The following is a 16,435-nucleotide window of genomic DNA, read 5'->3' as shown; positions in this document are numbered from 1 at the left end:
CTACCCAAAGAGGGGCAGAGTGACAGCTGGAAGAAGGAAAGAAAGAATGAGAAAGAGAAGAGAAGGTCTCGCTTGCCAGTTTCAAACATGGTACCTGGAGCCTCTGTGACTGACAAGCCACGTGATCATGCTGCTCCTATGAGGTCTCCTGGGTTGGGCTCTTGATTGTCCCTTCTCGCACTCCGTTCCGAGGCTGCCGTGGTTGTCAACCAGAGGCGATCATGGCAACCGGCCGGGCCGGAGCGCAGGCGGCTGGAGCTGCTGGGACGGCTACGGCTGCGGGCGGGCGCGGGGCTCAGTGGGGAGGGTGGGGGCTGCTCCTGCGGGGCCCGGGAAAGCAGGGGCAACACTGAGCGCCATGCAGCGGGCCTGCGGGGATGGGCCCGCGGAGCTGCCGGCCTTGGAGGACCCCGGCGCGGAGGGGGAACCCGACCCCAAGGCCAAGCAGAACGAGCCGCGGCGAGAGCCCGAGCCCGAGCCCGAGCCGGACACTGAGCCCGAGCCGGACACTGAGCCCGAGCCGGATGCTGACCTCGCTCCCGACCCAGAACGCGAGCCCGCTCCCGAGTCTGAGCCCGAGCCCGAAAGGCCCGCGGAGGCCGAGCTCCAGACCCGGGTCCCTGCCTCAGCCCCTTTGACAGTCCAGAACCCGGCTGAGCAAGGCGACGTCAGCCTCCAGGAACGCCGCCCCCGCCCCGTGGCCAGGACCAGGACCAAGACTAAAGGCAAGAAAGACGCCGAAGTGCGCGTGCCCGACGAGTCCCGGGGCCGCCGGCCTCTCACTGTCACCGTGGACAGCTCCAAGGCCAGGACCTCCCTGGAAGCCCTCAAGATCAGCCTTCGGCAGCTCAAGTGGAGGGAGGTGAGCCCCTCCATCCCGCCCTCCAGCCTCTGCCTAGCTGCCCGGCCAGGGCCGAGGTGTCCCAGGGAACCCAGCCCCCCTTCCACACACTCAGGCAGACCCTTGGTGCTCGGGACCACCCTTCCTGACCTTGTCAGGGTCAAAGACGTCCCTGGGCTCCAGTTTCTCTGTCTTTTAAGGGTTGGGAGGAAGGAGGGGGATTTGGAGGAGGTCCCTCCCAGCGCTTAAGTTCTATGTTCTAACATTTTATTTTTTAAATCACTTCCAGCTTTAATATTCTGTGTTCTCTCTTGAAACATAATGTTTTTAATTGGGTTCTTCTAGCCTTGATGTTCCATCTTCCAAGGTGTCCAGTATTCACAGGCTATAGTTCTTCTTCAAACGTTTTTCTAATTGCTCTTCCAGTTCTGAACCAAAACTTTCTAAGGATCGTCTTCAACCTTGATGGTTTTATGTCCATACATTTAGAGCGGGATAAGGAGGTTGGATAAATCTCTAGGCCAACTCCCTCATTTTACAGATGACTAAACTGAGACCCAGAGATATATTAAGTGACTTGCCCAAGGGCACAGGGTAATGGAGTTTGAACCCTTGTCCCCAACTCTAAAACCAACTCTTTTTTATCATGATGCCTCACTTTCTCACTCTGATGTTTTACGTACTATGGTCTCTTTCATTCTGTGGTTTCTAGTTGAAAAATTATTTGGTTCAATTAAAAACATTTGTTGAATGTCTACTGTAAGAAAGACATTTCGTTATGTATGGTAGTGATGGGAGAAGGTGCAGTCATCTTGGAAATATAGATCCTGCTCTCAAGGAGTTTACAATTTAGTGGATAATGATCTCAAAGTCCTTTTCCAGCTCTAATATTCTGTGGTTCTGGATCTCCCATGGATGTGGTTAGTAGAAGGGGTGTCAGTGTTCTAGGTAGTCATTCAATTTTGTGTTTGAAAATTGTAGTGTTTGTTGATTTTAGGAAAAGTAGTTATTCTGTGGTGTAGTGGAAAGAGCATTAAATTTGGAATCAGATAGGATCTTTGTTTAAATTTCAGCTCTTTTCCTTTCTACTTCTGACTTTCTACAAGTCAGTTTCTTCTCCCTGGGTCTCAGGTTCCTCATCTTTAAGACGAAGTGGTGAATATATGATTGACTAAGTGAACCTAATGCCCTTTTCAGTTACAAATCTTATGATCCTATACACTGGAGATGTTGGTCATCAAATTGTACAGCTTAGACTTTAGGCCAGAAACACCATCTAAACCATAAATTATGACTGTGCTCCTTTCATGGAGTTTTATGTTCCTTAAAGGTGCTTCCCGGGACCAAGAAAACAAGTAGTTTTATGTAGAGTAAGATGTATTTTCAGACTGGCCAATGTGGTACAGCTACTAGGTCTCAAAGTATGATTATAATTTGTTTTGCTTGACTATGTATAATTGTTACAAGGGTTTTTTTTTTCTTTTTTCAATGGGGGAAGGGTGAAAGGAAGGGTAGGAGGAGATAGGATACAGAAATAAAGAAAGAAAACAAGGTCATTGAAGAAATTTTTTAAAAAAATAAACAGAAGAGAACAGAAGGAATGCCAAAAAAAGAACAGCTATAATTTGAAAGTTATATTTTAAATTTGTTACATATTTAAAAATAAAAGCAAACTATATGTAATAGAAATTAACAGTTTCTTGTTTTTCTGTTCTATTATGTATATGGAAGCACTAATTTTATTTAGTGTTACTTAAGTTCTGAATGACAAAATCAAGTAATTTTAAATAGCTACCAGTCAAATCCAATGCCAGATTCATTTAGAGAAGCAACCAGCATTTTAGGTATATGTGATTGAACTTGGGAAGCCTGCCACTGTATGTGTAAGTTCATCTTCCTTTTCTCATTCTTCTCTTTCACAAGAGGGCTAGGCCAACTCACAGATGATTCCATTTTAGATAATACCCAATCAACCATTGGGATTTGATTCAACTCTTTCCTTCACACTTATTGCTATTTTACTTTCTCTTCATAATAGAAAATAGTAGCAGGAACATTTAAATAAGACCAGTAAATGAAAAGATTGCAAATCAGCAAAACAATGTCAAAATTCAAATCATTGTAGTTGCAAAATGAAGAGATGCAATCTTCTTCCCCATCCCCTTCTGTCTATCTCTCTTTTGATCACATGACAGAATATGGGGGTTAAGGACTGGAGTGTAGTAGTATTACTTGAATATTCATTGCAAAGGCTCATATGCAGCCATTATTTATTGAAAAGGGTCTAGTTTTATAAAAAATAATTTAAAAAACTTTATTGGTAGTTAATATGACTAAAATTTTCTACTTAAATAGAAAGAAGAAAAGGGAACACTAGGAGTGAATGAGAAAGGGATTTTTTTTAAGGCAGTTGGGGTTAAACCACTTGTCCAGGTCACACAGCTACTAAGTATATGTGGTCAAATTTGAACTCAGGTCCTTCTGACTTCAGGGTCCTTACTCTATCCACTTCACCACCTAGCTGCCCCCAGAAACAGAAAGTATTAACAAAAAATGTCGGCATTCCAAACCTCTCCTTTTATAGATTAGGTAAGTAAAGCTCCAACAAGGGAAGTTACTTGCCAAAAGCCATGGTCAGTAATTATTGGAGCCAGCTGAGTGCCTTTAAACCCAAATCAGTCATTTAATTCAATTCAACAAATGTTTGTTAAATTGTGAGATTATAAAAAGTAAAAAAAAAATAGAATAATCATTGACCTCAAGAAGCTTATGTTATTCTGTAGAGATAAAAAGAACTATTTTGGCTAGGATGACTTAAAATAAAACAAATGCCAATGCATTCTTGTTGAATGAGAATACATTTGGTTCTAGTTGGTTTTTGAGTCATGTCTTGCTAGCTACAGGTTAGAGTTGTTTACAGATTTTATTAGTCATATAGCTTAACCTTCCCTGGCTTTTAGTGACTTTGACGTACTTAATATTTTTTTAAAAAGCTGTATGATTTAACACTAGTTTATATCCTCTTTATACTTCATCATCTGTTTCAGTAGATATGCTGTTTTAATGCTAATCATCTACTGAAATTCTTTCTCTATAAGTTAAATATGACTGGTCCTTAAAATCATAATCAATAACCACAACAATTTTGAATGATGATATTTGTGTAATAGCTTTATCATCTATATTAATTTCTTAGGCAGTTTAAAAAATACTTTAGCGGTTTCCAGACTTCTCAACCCACAAATGCCAAAGACAACTTAGAAGGTCAGTGGGAAAAGTCTGTGACTGTGGTGAGAGAAGAAGCTAGATCTCAGCTGCCCTGAGGGCAGCGGCTGCCTTCTGAGCTTCCAACCCACAGACTGAGGGGGAATCGAGTGGCTTATCACAGGGGGATTGCAAGGATCTCTTTGCCAGGGCCGAGGCAGGAATCTCTTGCTTTGCCCTTGCTTGGATTTGGGTCACAGTTCTGAGGGGCAGTCCTGGGGCAAGGAAGAGAGCTGGCGTGGTGGAGCTTGTTGTGGCAGTGGAGGGAAAACACCTCGTCCCTTATCATAGCACCTTGGAAGAACTGACACTTTTCAGGTCCCTAGAAGTACCTCTGAAAACAGCTGTACAAACCCCCGAAGCTTGGAACAGTACATTCTTCACATTGGAAACACTCTTACCTTAACAAAGAGTTTAAAACTCAAGTAATTGGTTGGGATCATGAGCAAGCAGAGCAAAAAGAGTCAGACTATATTATCTTATTTTGGTGACAAAGAAGATCAAAACATACAACCAGAAGAAGAAAACAAAGTCCAAGCTCCTACATCCAAAACTTCCAAGAAAAATATGAATCAGTCCCAGGCCTTGGAAGAGCTCAAAAGGGATTTTGAGAAGCAAGTAAGAGAAGCAGAGGAAAGACTGGGAAGAGAAATGAGAGTGATGCAAGAAAATCATGAAAAGCAAGTTAACAACTTGCTAAAGGAGACCCAAAAAAATACTGAAGAAAATAACACCTTAAAACATAGCCTAACCCAAATGGCAAAAGAGGTCCAAAAAGCCAATGAAGAAAAGAATGCCCTAAAGAGCAAAATTGGACAAATGGAAAAGTAAGTCCAAAAGATTACTGAAGAAAATACTTCCTTAAAAAATTGGAATAGGGCATTTGGAAGCTAGTGACTTTATGAGAAATAAAGACACTGTAAAACAAATCCAAAAGAATGAAAAATTAGAAAACAATGTGAAATATCTCATTGGAAAAACAACTGACCTGGAAAATAGATCCAGGAGAGAGAATTTAAAAATTATTGGACTATCTGAAAGCCATGATCGAAAAAAGAGCCTAGACATCATCTTTCAAGAAATTATCAAGGAAAACTGCCCTGATATTTTAGAACCAGAGGGCAAAATAGAAATGGAAAGAATCCACCGATCTCCTCCTGAAAGAGATCCCCAAAGGAAAACTCCTAGGAATATTGTAGCCAAATTCCAGAGTTCCCAGGTCAAGGAGAAAATATTATAAGCAGCCAGAAAGAAACAATTCAAGTATTGTGGAAACTCAATCAGGATAACACAAGATTTAGCAGCTTCTACATTAAGGGACCACAGGGCATGGAATATAATATTCCAGAGGGCAAAGGAGATAGGATTCCAACCAAGAATCAGCTATCCAGCAAAACTGAGTATAATTCTTCAGGGGAAAAAAATGGTCATTCAGTGAAATAGAGGACTTTCAAGCATTCTTGATGAAAAGACCAGAGCTGAATAGAAAATTTGACTTTCCAATACAAGACTCAAGTGGAGCATGAAGAGGTAAACAGGAAAGAGAAATCATAAGAGACTTATTAAGGTTGAACTGTTTACATTCCTGCATGGAAAGATGATATTTGTAACTCATGAGACCTTTGTCAGTATTAGGGTAGTTGGAGGGAAAAAATTATATGTATGTATGCATATATATATGGATAGATAGATAGATAGATAGAGGGCACGGGGTGAGTTGAAGATGAAGGGGTCATATCTGGAGAATAAAATTAAGGGGTGAGAGAGGATTATACTAGGAGAAGGAAAAAGGGAAAGGTAGAATGTAGTAAATTATCTCACAAAAAAACAGAAAAGAAAAGGCTCTTACAGTGGAGGGGAACCAGGGGAAAGTGAGAGGAAATGAGTGAATCTTATTCTCATAGGATTTGACTTAAGGAGGGAATAACATACACACTCAACTGGGTATGGAAATCTGTCTTAACCTATAGGAAAATAGGAGGGGAAGGGGACAAAAGAGTAGGGGGATAATAGAGAGGAGGGCAGATTGGGAAAGGGGGTAATCAGAAGCAAACACTTCTGAGGAGCGACAGGATCAAAAGAAAGAATAGAATAAATGGGGGGGTGGGATAGGATTAAGGGAAATAGAGTTAGTTTTTCACTGCATGTCTACTATGAAAGTGTTTTGCATAACTGCACATGTATAGCCTATATTGAGTTGCTTGCCTTTTCAATGAGGGTGGGTGGGGAGGGAGGAAGGGAGAAAATTTGGAACCCAAAATTTTAAAAACACATGTTTAAAAAAAAAAGTTTTCACATGCAACTGGGAAATAAAAAATACAGGAAATGGGGTACAGAAATCTATCCTGCCCTTCAGGAAAATAGAAGGGGAAGGGGGGTAGAGATAGCAGGGAAAGCAGACTAGGGGAAGGGGTATTCACAATGCATGCCATCTTGGGGTGGGGGGAGAGGCAAGATGGGGTGAAAATTTGGAACTCAAAATCTTGTGGAAGTAAATGTTGAAAACTAAAAATAAAAAAAAAAGAATTAAAAAAAATACTTTAGTATTTTGATCTGAATATATACTCCCTTCGTTCTTTTTCATTGTATACCTACATTTTTTTTTCCTTTCAAAGAAACATTATTTTAGATGGAGACTAAATTTGAAGTTGGTCTATCTTCATATGCTGAGGTTAAATCCAAATAGTACCTCTAAACAGTCAGTCATTAAACATTTATTAAGAATTTACCATGTGCTAGGCACTGTGTAAAATGCTAGAAATACACGAAAGAGACAAGAGACAAGGGGAGATAACAAATGAACAAATATGTACAAACAGGCTATATACAGGATAAATAGGAAATAATTAACAGAGGGAAGGTACTAGAATTGAGAGAGGTTTGGAAGGACTTCTTGTAGAAGGTTGGATTTTAGTTTCAACTTGAAGAAAACGAGGGAGCAGAGTTGAAAAGGGAGAGTGTTCCAGGCATAGGGGACAGCCAGAGAAAACACCTGGAATGGAGAGATGGAGTGTCTTGTTTGTGGAATTGCCAGGAGGCCAGTGTCACTGGATCAGAGTAACTAGTAAGGAGTAAGGTGTAAGAAGGCTGGAAATGTAGGCGGAGGCTAGATTATAAAGGACTTTCAAAGCCAAATGGAGGATTTTGTATTTGACCTTGGAAACAACAGGAAACCACAGGAATTTATCAGACCTGCATTTTAGTAAAATTGCTTGGTGGCTGAGAATAGATTGGAATGGGGAGAGACTTAAGGCAGGCAGACATTCCCCACCAGCAAGTTATTGCAATAATCCAAACATGAGATGATGAGGGCCTATGCTAGAGTGATGGCAATGTCAGAAGAGAGAAAGGTGACCTATTCAAGAGATGCTGCAAAGGTGAAATCAACAGGCCTGGACAACGGATTGGATATAGGGTGGGATGAGAGATAGCAAGGAGTCACAAATGACACCTAGATTAAGAGTCTGAGGGATTGAGAGGATGGTGTTGCCCTTTATAATAATAGTAATGATAAATTACAATATATTTTTTATTTATAGTTACTAGATATTTATATTTTATATATTTACATTAACTAGGTATTATATTTACAAGAGCTTCTCTGAAAAGCAATGGACATCATACCATGCCATAATTATAGGACAGAGGATTCTGATTCTGACTGACCGATAGGATGTAGGATATAAAAATATATTACTGGATTTCTGGTTTAAGAGCCATTATTAGATTGACATTGTGTTCATGTATTTTCCTTGAGTGTACTGATTTATTATAAGGGAGGATTTTATATTGGGAAAGTTATTAGCAAGTGATAGTGATATTGAAAAAAAAAAGAAAAGAGAATCAATGAAACAATTTTTTTTAAAAAGTCTATTACCACAGAATAAAGACATTTTGAAAAGGAACTCAACAACATTCTATAAGTTTCTCCTAACAGGACAAGTGACCATTATTATTTATCTGCTCTTATTTTTGGAAATGGAGGGAAGTAGCATACTATCTGGTTTATTCTGCATGTGCATCTAAGATCATAGGATTTAGAACTCAAAATGACCTTAGAGTTGGTCTAGTTCAGCCTTCCTTATTTTATAGGAGGACCCCGAGAACCATAGAGATAAAGTGATTTATGCAAAGTCTCTCAGGGAGTATAGTTAAGATATGAACACAAGCCCTTTGCCTTGAGATCAGTGTTCTTTCCATTATACTGCATACTTACTTTCGTATTTCAAGACTCCATGATTTTCTCTATGTGGGCATTCCAATCCACTGACATGAACTGTGACGCTCCATCATTTTTTTGTGAATTACGGACAAAAAAATTCATCACTCTGCAGTCAGACTCTATTGATGGGTCTCTCTGAATTTAGGGTAATCCATGGATGCCAGACACAGTCTGTTTCCAGGCCAATACTTGAAGCCTTTCCAGCTCTGGTAGGACCTGTCAAAGCATATATTCCATTCTATATGCCATAGAGTTCTAGAACCCTGGGACAACTACATAATATTGTATGAGGCATCAGAGGAAGATTTTGATGGAGGTGCAGTAACAACTACATGGTCACATAACTGTGATGATATAAATAAGAATTGCATGTATCCAATTAGAAGACATCTATATCTCTAGTGCTGGGATTTTTTAATATTGCCTATTTTTTGGGGGGGGGGGAAGCACTGACTTAAAAGGTTTCTTTTTGTACCAATTTCTCCTGTTTGGCTTCAAAGTCTATAGGACTAGTGGAAGTTGTAAGAAGGCAAACTTTGGCTCAATGTAAGAAAACTTCTCAAGTTCAAGGCAGTTGAATAGATCTCCTCTGAAGGTGTTGAGTACCACACCACTGGAGGCCTTCACAAGTAGGCCTGTTGCCTTTTATAGGTAGATTTCAGATGGGATTCAGGTTTCAGGTAGACTGGATGAGCTCTGAAGTAATTTCAGTTTCTGAGATCCTTTGAATTTATGAATCAAGAATTTGGTTTATAAGGATCCATTGTAGACAATGGAGCGTTTTCATGATTTGGCATTTTAATTACCTTGTGGAACTTTTGTTTCATCTCACCTAAGGTTTGTCAATTTTCTCCTGCTGGGTGAACAATTATCATTACTAATGTGATATAAATAGGTTGTAACTTCTAAAGCAACTAATGGGTATACTCATATCTTCTTACTGGTGATGTGTTACATATCCTTTATCATTTTAGGTGCAACCTTTCTCCCTTTCTTGCAGAAGACAGATAAAGAGTAATAGTTCACATTTTTTAAAAGCATATAAAAAAAGCATATTAAAGGTTTTCAAAAAACTTTTCTTCACAAACTTGGGAAGTAGATTATGCTAGTAGGATTTTTGCCATTTTAAAGACAAGGAAACTGAGGCCAGTGAGGTAAAATGATTTTCCAATGGTCATACCATTAATGTTAGACTCCAATCTGATCTTCAGATTCTTATCCAACGGCCCTTTTTATGTACCATTCTAGGACGAATATGCCATCTTTTTTTTTCTTTGTCAAATTATGTCTACTTTTTGTTTTTTTGTGACATCTTAAACCTTCAAAACATAAAATATATATATACTTCTAGATGTGTAAAATCTGAGTTAGAAGAGACTTCACACTGTCCTGTTAAACTCATACTTGAACTACCACTTTCCAAACTCCCAAGAGGTCATTCAGCCTCTGTTTAAAGACCTCCACATAGTCATAGTGTGATGATGACCTGAATGATCAGATTGTTATGATGGTTAGTTAATGCTACATTCCTTATGTTTGTTGTTATTTTTCCTATTAGTAATGGCAGTGGCAGTGGCAGTGAGCACCAGTGGAGTATAGTTTTTATTCTTAAGATATTGTTATAGTCATGTTTGTCACGACAATCATAGAATCTAAGGAATGGAAGAGATCCCACAATCTTTTAGTTCTACCATTACCTAAAAGATGAATAACTTCTAGAGCATTCTGATCATCTAGCCACACTTAATTAAGTGCATCCAGTATCAAAGAACTCTGAAGGCAGCCTCTTTACATTTTTTTTATATTTCTAAATGTTATAAAGGTCTTCCTAATATTGCACTAAAATGTACTGAAATGTGAAATATGCTTCACCCATCGTTCTTAGTTCTGTCCTCTGGGGCCAAGCAGAACAAGTCTAATCCCTCATCCCTCTTCCACATGCCAGACCTTCAGATATTTGAGGATCCTGATCTTGTTTCCCCTAGCTCGTGTTTTCCAGAATACAGATTTCAAGTGCGCTTGACAAGTAGCTGAATCAACTGAAGATAGCATTTGACTCTAGATGCTTATTGTCATAAACTTAAAAGGGCTATAGTAGAGAGTAAAACAAATACAACTTCTTGAAAACAGAACTGTGCCAGACAATGGTCCTTCTGACTTAGTTTCTATCATTAAAGTTGTATCTGATTATAAATACTAGCTGGAATTCAACCTCATAGATTTATATTAGTTCTTTGATGACCAATTTAACATTTTAGCATAAGAATAAAATATTTTTAGTTTTTTTCTGCTTTTAACTATGCAATACTTAGGGGATCTGTGACCTGAGTGAATTTAAGGACAAGTGTTTGTGGCACTGCTAAGTTTTTGCTCAAACATAAACTATCTACTTCTCAGAAAATTGTGATACTTTGGGAATAACACTGGAAAGAGTAGTCAGGAAAGTTTTGGTCCTAGTTCCAGCTCTGCCACTACTTATTTTTGTAAAATGAGACTAGTCATTTTTCCTCTCTGGGCCTCAGTGTCATCATCCCGCTATAAAATGAAGGGATTGGTCCAAATTATTTCTAAATTCCCTTCAAGTTTGAACATTGTATGACTCTACTCTAACAATGTACATTCTAACCTTTTATGTTCTCAGTTCCTTCTACTTTTTATGTTTAAACACTTTGTGTTCTATACACCCCTTTCAGCTCTGACAGTCTGTGTCCTGAGACGTTTATCACTCTAGAACTCCGATTCTCTTTCTGAATTTATAACTGAAAGAATAGTATGTGCATGTGACTTGTGTAGTTGGTTGTGGCGTTCTGTTTTCTGTCTACCTTGATAAAGATAGTTTTCCTTAATGGGAAATAAGTGTGCTTCCAGGCAGTGAACTGTTTTCTCTGGCTATAGCAACCCTATCTCTGAAATATAGAATGTAGTGTTTATAGACTATGGAAAGCCTTATGTTCTGGCAAGGGTTGGTTTCCATCAATAACATTCCCTTCACCAGAGGACTTGTTATTTTTTAAATCAGTCCCAAATGCTATTTCAAATAATTTATGAAAATTTGACTGATCTTATTATATCTCAATTACATTTTCTTGGAGATGACTGTATTATATATATCAGGGCTTTTCAGGTAGTTTGCAGATATTTTCTTTCAGTGGTATAGCCCAGTTGTGTACCCTCTTTGGTCCTGTGTCATTCTCCATAGAGAAAAAGGCATATAAACCAGGGAACAGGGGAGGATGGAATGGTCCCTGAAGTATAATGGTGTGGCTTAGTGAAGCTGGTCACCAAGAGGGTTCTGAGAGCTTATGAAATGGTGTTTCGGTAAAGCAAATAGAAATATTTCTACAAAACACAATAAAATCATGTAATTTAAATCTAAAAAGGACCTTAGATATCACCTAGCTCAACTCCCAAATTTTAACTTGACCCTAGACAAGCCACTTAATCTCTGTGTCAGTTTCCTCAACTGTAAAATGGTGATAACAATAGTACCTATTTCATAGGATCCTTGTGAGGATCAAATGAGTATTTGTAACAAGTGCTTAGCACCGTACCTGGCACATAATAGGTGCTATTCTCTTCGCTCCATCCCTCTTACACACATGAGAAAAGTGAGGCCCAGAGGAGTGAAGTGATTTGCCCATGGTCACAGAGGTAGGATTTCAGCCTGGGGTACTTTGGTGACAAATCTAGTGATGTTTCAGCTGTACCATGTTGCCAAAAACCCATAATGAGTTTTGGGCTTTTAATCCCTTCTAGTCATCTCCTTTTGTGTTTTGTAATTAACTGATAATAGTAAGAACCTGTCACAATTGGAATTTAGCAAAAGGGTAAACTGAGGCAGATCTTCAAATAAGATAACTTTATTAGCAAGGGCATTCTACATGTCAGTAAGTGAATCAGTGGCTTGCCCCTACTTGTACCAAAGGTTTTGAGCAAAAGAACAGTTCCCATTTTATAGGTTATGGGGGGTACGGAACAAAGAATAGGGCAGATGACATCATGGGACTGAGAGCAACACTATTGTGCAGGGATCAACATGATTGGTTAGAAGTTTGGTAATGGAGGCTAGCAGTGACCCCCCCCCCCATCTTCTCTCATGAGGTAAGAAGTGCTCATTGTTTGAGTCCAGGTGCATGATAGTGGCCCAGACTTTTAGACAGCAGACCAGGCATCCTTGAAGGATAGCTTAGTGGTGTAAAGACATTAGGCCTGACTCCCTTGCTTTTACACACATTCTGCAAGATCAGTTAAATTTCTTGAAGCTAGAAGAGCTGGAGTTTTAAACTTAACCCATCATAGGCCAGCTGAACTCTGAACTAATTTCAGAGAGAAAGAACCATGACTTAAGGAATTACAGGGGAAAATTAGTTACAGGACAAAATCAATTAATTGTAAATAGGGTCAATAAGAAAATGATACAGGATCAATCTTAATCTTCTTAAACTTATTTCTAAATAGGTGGAAAACAGAGGAGCAACTCTGGTGGAGTGATAAAGGGAATGGTGGAATGACACGGGGAAAGGGAATTAGCATTTATTAAATGCCTGCTATGTGCCAGACCTAGTGCTAAGCACTTTATAAATACTATTACCATAATATAAATACTATTTAATTTACATGTTATCAAATATATCTCTCTCAGGTGCTATTATCATCTCCATTTTATAGATAAGGAAACTGAAGCAGAGTGACTTGCCCAGGGTCACACAGCTGGAAAGTATTGTTTGAGGCTGGATTTGAACTCAGGTCTTCCTGATTCTGGGCACAGGGCTCTAATCCTAACTGCCTCACAGAATCACGTAATTAGAAGAGACTTCAGAGGCCATCTCATCCAACTTGTGCTGAAAAAGATCCTCCTCTATTGTATGCTTAGCAAGGGGGCATCTATCTTTTGCTTGAAGTCCTCCAATGAAGGGGAGAAACCCACCACTGATCAAGGCAGCCCATTCCACTTTTAGATAGTTCTAATGATTAGGAATTTATGTTTAGTTTTTTTCCTGACATAAAGTATCTTTGTAACTTTCACACTAGATTTTCCCTCTGGAGTCAAATGGAATAAATCTAATTCCATTTTGTGGTAGCCCTTTAAATATTTGAAGGTATTTTCAATCATTCCATCTTCCCCTATGCCTCACCCCTCCCAGAAGTATTCTTCTTTCTCATTCTGACTTCTACCCTTCCATTTTCTCTTAGACCATGACCCCTGCTCCGACTTTACTTTCCTCTTTTTTTAATTTTGACCTTATAGTTAGCCATTTCCGCTTTACACTATCCTTTATTCACCACCTTGTCCTATTACCAGTCTTTTCTTGCCCAAACTCAACCTTGGATTCCTCCCATCTTGCTCTTCCTCCATTCCTCTTAAGTTGCTGAACCTGGCTGGAAGAAGTCTCACAACCCTACTGACTGATTACATTACAAATTCATACTATCAAAACTCAACTGGGTCCTCAATGTAGAAAAGCAGATTACCTATCCCATTCCCCCCAGAAAGCTATTTGAAATCTTCTATTTCCTCTTCAAGGGGAAGCCAGATGGCCCAGTGGATAGAGTGTCAGCCTTGGAGTCAGGAAGAACTGAGTTGAAATTTGGCCTCATGCACGTACCAGATGTGTGACCCTGGGCAAGTCATTTAACATTTTTTGGTCTCAGCTTCTTCATCTGTAAAGTGAAGATAATAATAGCATCTAACTCACAAAGTCTTGTGAGGATTAAATGAGATAGTAACTGTAAAGCACTTATCATGGTGACTGTCACATAGTAAGTACTATGTTAATGTTAAATGTTATTATAATCAAGTGTTCCACACTATGTCCAGTCTCAGTCTTCTCTGAATTTCATTCCTACATCACTATATACATCAAGTATAAATCCAGAAATCCAAAATGCATCAAAAAATCCAGAATTCATCTACTATGAATCCAAAAGAGCAGGAGTTGCAATTATGCTGTCTGACAACACAAAAGCAATCCAAAAATAAAAAGGGATAAACAAGTAAACTACATTTGCTGAAAGGAACCATAGACAGCAAACCAATATTAATAATAAACTTATATGCTCCAAATGGCTTAGCGTCCATATTCATCAAGGAAACATCTAAGCTACAAGAAGACATAAGTAACACAGTGATGGAAGACTTCAATATCCGTCTCTCAGTTTTGTATAAGTCTAACAAAGATAAAAAAAGGGAAGAATATGGAACTGAACAAATTGTAGAAAATAAAGTTGAGAGACCTATGACATCTTCTAAATGGGACTGCAAAAGAATATATATGTATTTCTCAGTACTACATGGAACTTTTACAAAAATTGACCATATACTAGGGCAGAGAGATATTGCAAACAAATGTGAAAAGGCAAAAAGTCAATACATCCTTTACAAACTATGATTTACAAAAAACAAAAAATGCATGTCTAAATGAAGACTTAACATAATGAAGTCCTAAATAATGAGTGGGTCAAAGAATACATCATACAAACAGCATACCAAATAAGTGACTAAAATGTACATATCCTTTGAGTCAGAGACTCCATTACTGGGCTTATACCCCAAGGAGGCCATAGATAAGAAAGTCCGGATATACTCCAAAGTATTTATAGCAGCACTTTTGGTGATAGCTAAGAACAGGAAACAAACTAGATACCCATTAATTGGGAAATGAATGGCTGAACAAATTGGGGTACATGAATATAATGGAATGTTACTGTGCTGTAAGAAATGATATGTGTGATGAAAACAGAGAAGATGAATACAGACTGCAGTATGGAAAACCAGAAAAAAAAACCCAAAAACCCAAAACTATATACAGTAACTACAACAATGTAAATGGAAAGAACAATCACACACCAAGTGAGTATAACAAAATTATAAAGATCAAGCATAACTCATGAAGAGATATGAGAAGACACCCCAACCCACTCCTTGGTGGAGGGGGGAGGTCCACAAATGTTACACATTGCACATATGTTTGGACTTATTCAATATGTTGATCACTTGTGCTGATTTTTTTTTCCTTTTTTAAAAAATGTTATTTGTTATATAGGATAGCTTTTTAGGAGGTAAAAGGATAATAAGGATAACTATGATAATGTAAGAAACAGAAGACATCAATAAAAACTTATTACAAATAAATGAAAAAAATTGGGAAATGTCAAGGAAGTCCCCCAAAAGTTTGGTTAGAACCCCTGTGGTTATGGGAAAATGGAAAAATTAATATGGGATGGGTAGGCATGAATGAATCTTGATCTGCGTGGTTGGAGGGAACATCAAAATCAATGAGATCACAGATTCCTTTTAATATTTGAGTATATAATGTATGTCTTGTAAATGAGCATTTAGTCTCTGCCCTTTGTTTTGCTTATACAAATCCCAACTCATCCCATTATCCTGCCCTCTCCCAAACTCCCACTATTTACTTTTATCGTTATTCTTTCTTTTGCTCTTTAATGCTTCTTCCACATTGTACTGTACTCTATTTCCTTTCTTACTCCAACACCTCCTTGTCCATTGTCTATTTCGGTAAAGTTAATTTTTGATATAATTTTTCAACAAGTGTCATTTTCCTTCTACCTCCTTTCTTATTCCTTACCCCTCCTGGGATTATCTAGAATGTATTTCCAGGAATGTTGGTTCTTAATGGAGGCAATGGGGCATGGGAAATATTCTTGCACCCTAGCTCAGGGTGTCCAATTCTGGTCTTTGTCTTTTCTCATATTGATTCTTTTTTTTTGATGTCAGGTTACCCTCCCTTTGAATTTATGAACTTCTGTTTTGCACTCTCTGAGCCTTGCCATCCTGGATGCCCAACCACTTCTTGCCCCCTAGTGGAAGTCAGCATGATTCCATCTTGTAGAAGCTGATCTGTTAAAATGTCCAAGTCTCCATTGGCCAAGTTCATTGTTTCACTGACGACCTCTCCCCCTTTCTCTGAGAGATCAACCATGCTGCTACCTACTTGTTACCCCCCTGTTGGACATATTTCCAGTTCCACTTCCCCTTTCCTGTTCTGCCCACAATTCTGTCTCACTTTCCCAGTACTCCGAAGGCGGGAGGAAAAACTGAAAGCCTCTTGTCTGTCTCTCTTCATTACTAGTTTCACCCTTTCCTC

The 16,435-nt window shown here is 38.8% G+C and overlaps 1 protein-coding gene across 1 annotated transcript in view; it reads left to right on the top strand.

The window, feature by feature from the left end:
• Positions 1-358: 358 nt before the first annotated feature.
• Positions 359-16,435, top strand: part of LOC114047398 (tubulin polyglutamylase TTLL11-like) — a 237,933-nt gene continuing 221,856 nt past the window's right edge. The window contains exons 1-2 of the mRNA XM_027868227.1: positions 359-893; positions 4,111-4,118. Of these exons, the coding sequence (XP_027724028.1) occupies positions 359-893; positions 4,111-4,118 (543 nt within the window). The remainder of the gene's footprint in view (positions 894-4,110; positions 4,119-16,435) is intronic.

Source organism: Vombatus ursinus, unplaced genomic scaffold (genome assembly GCF_900497805.2).
Source record: "Vombatus ursinus unplaced genomic scaffold, bare-nosed wombat genome assembly UNPS02014786.1, whole genome shotgun sequence".
Classification (NCBI taxonomy): Eukaryota; Metazoa; Chordata; class Mammalia; order Diprotodontia; family Vombatidae; genus Vombatus; species Vombatus ursinus.
This window is presented reverse-complemented; position numbering and strand designations above follow the sequence as displayed.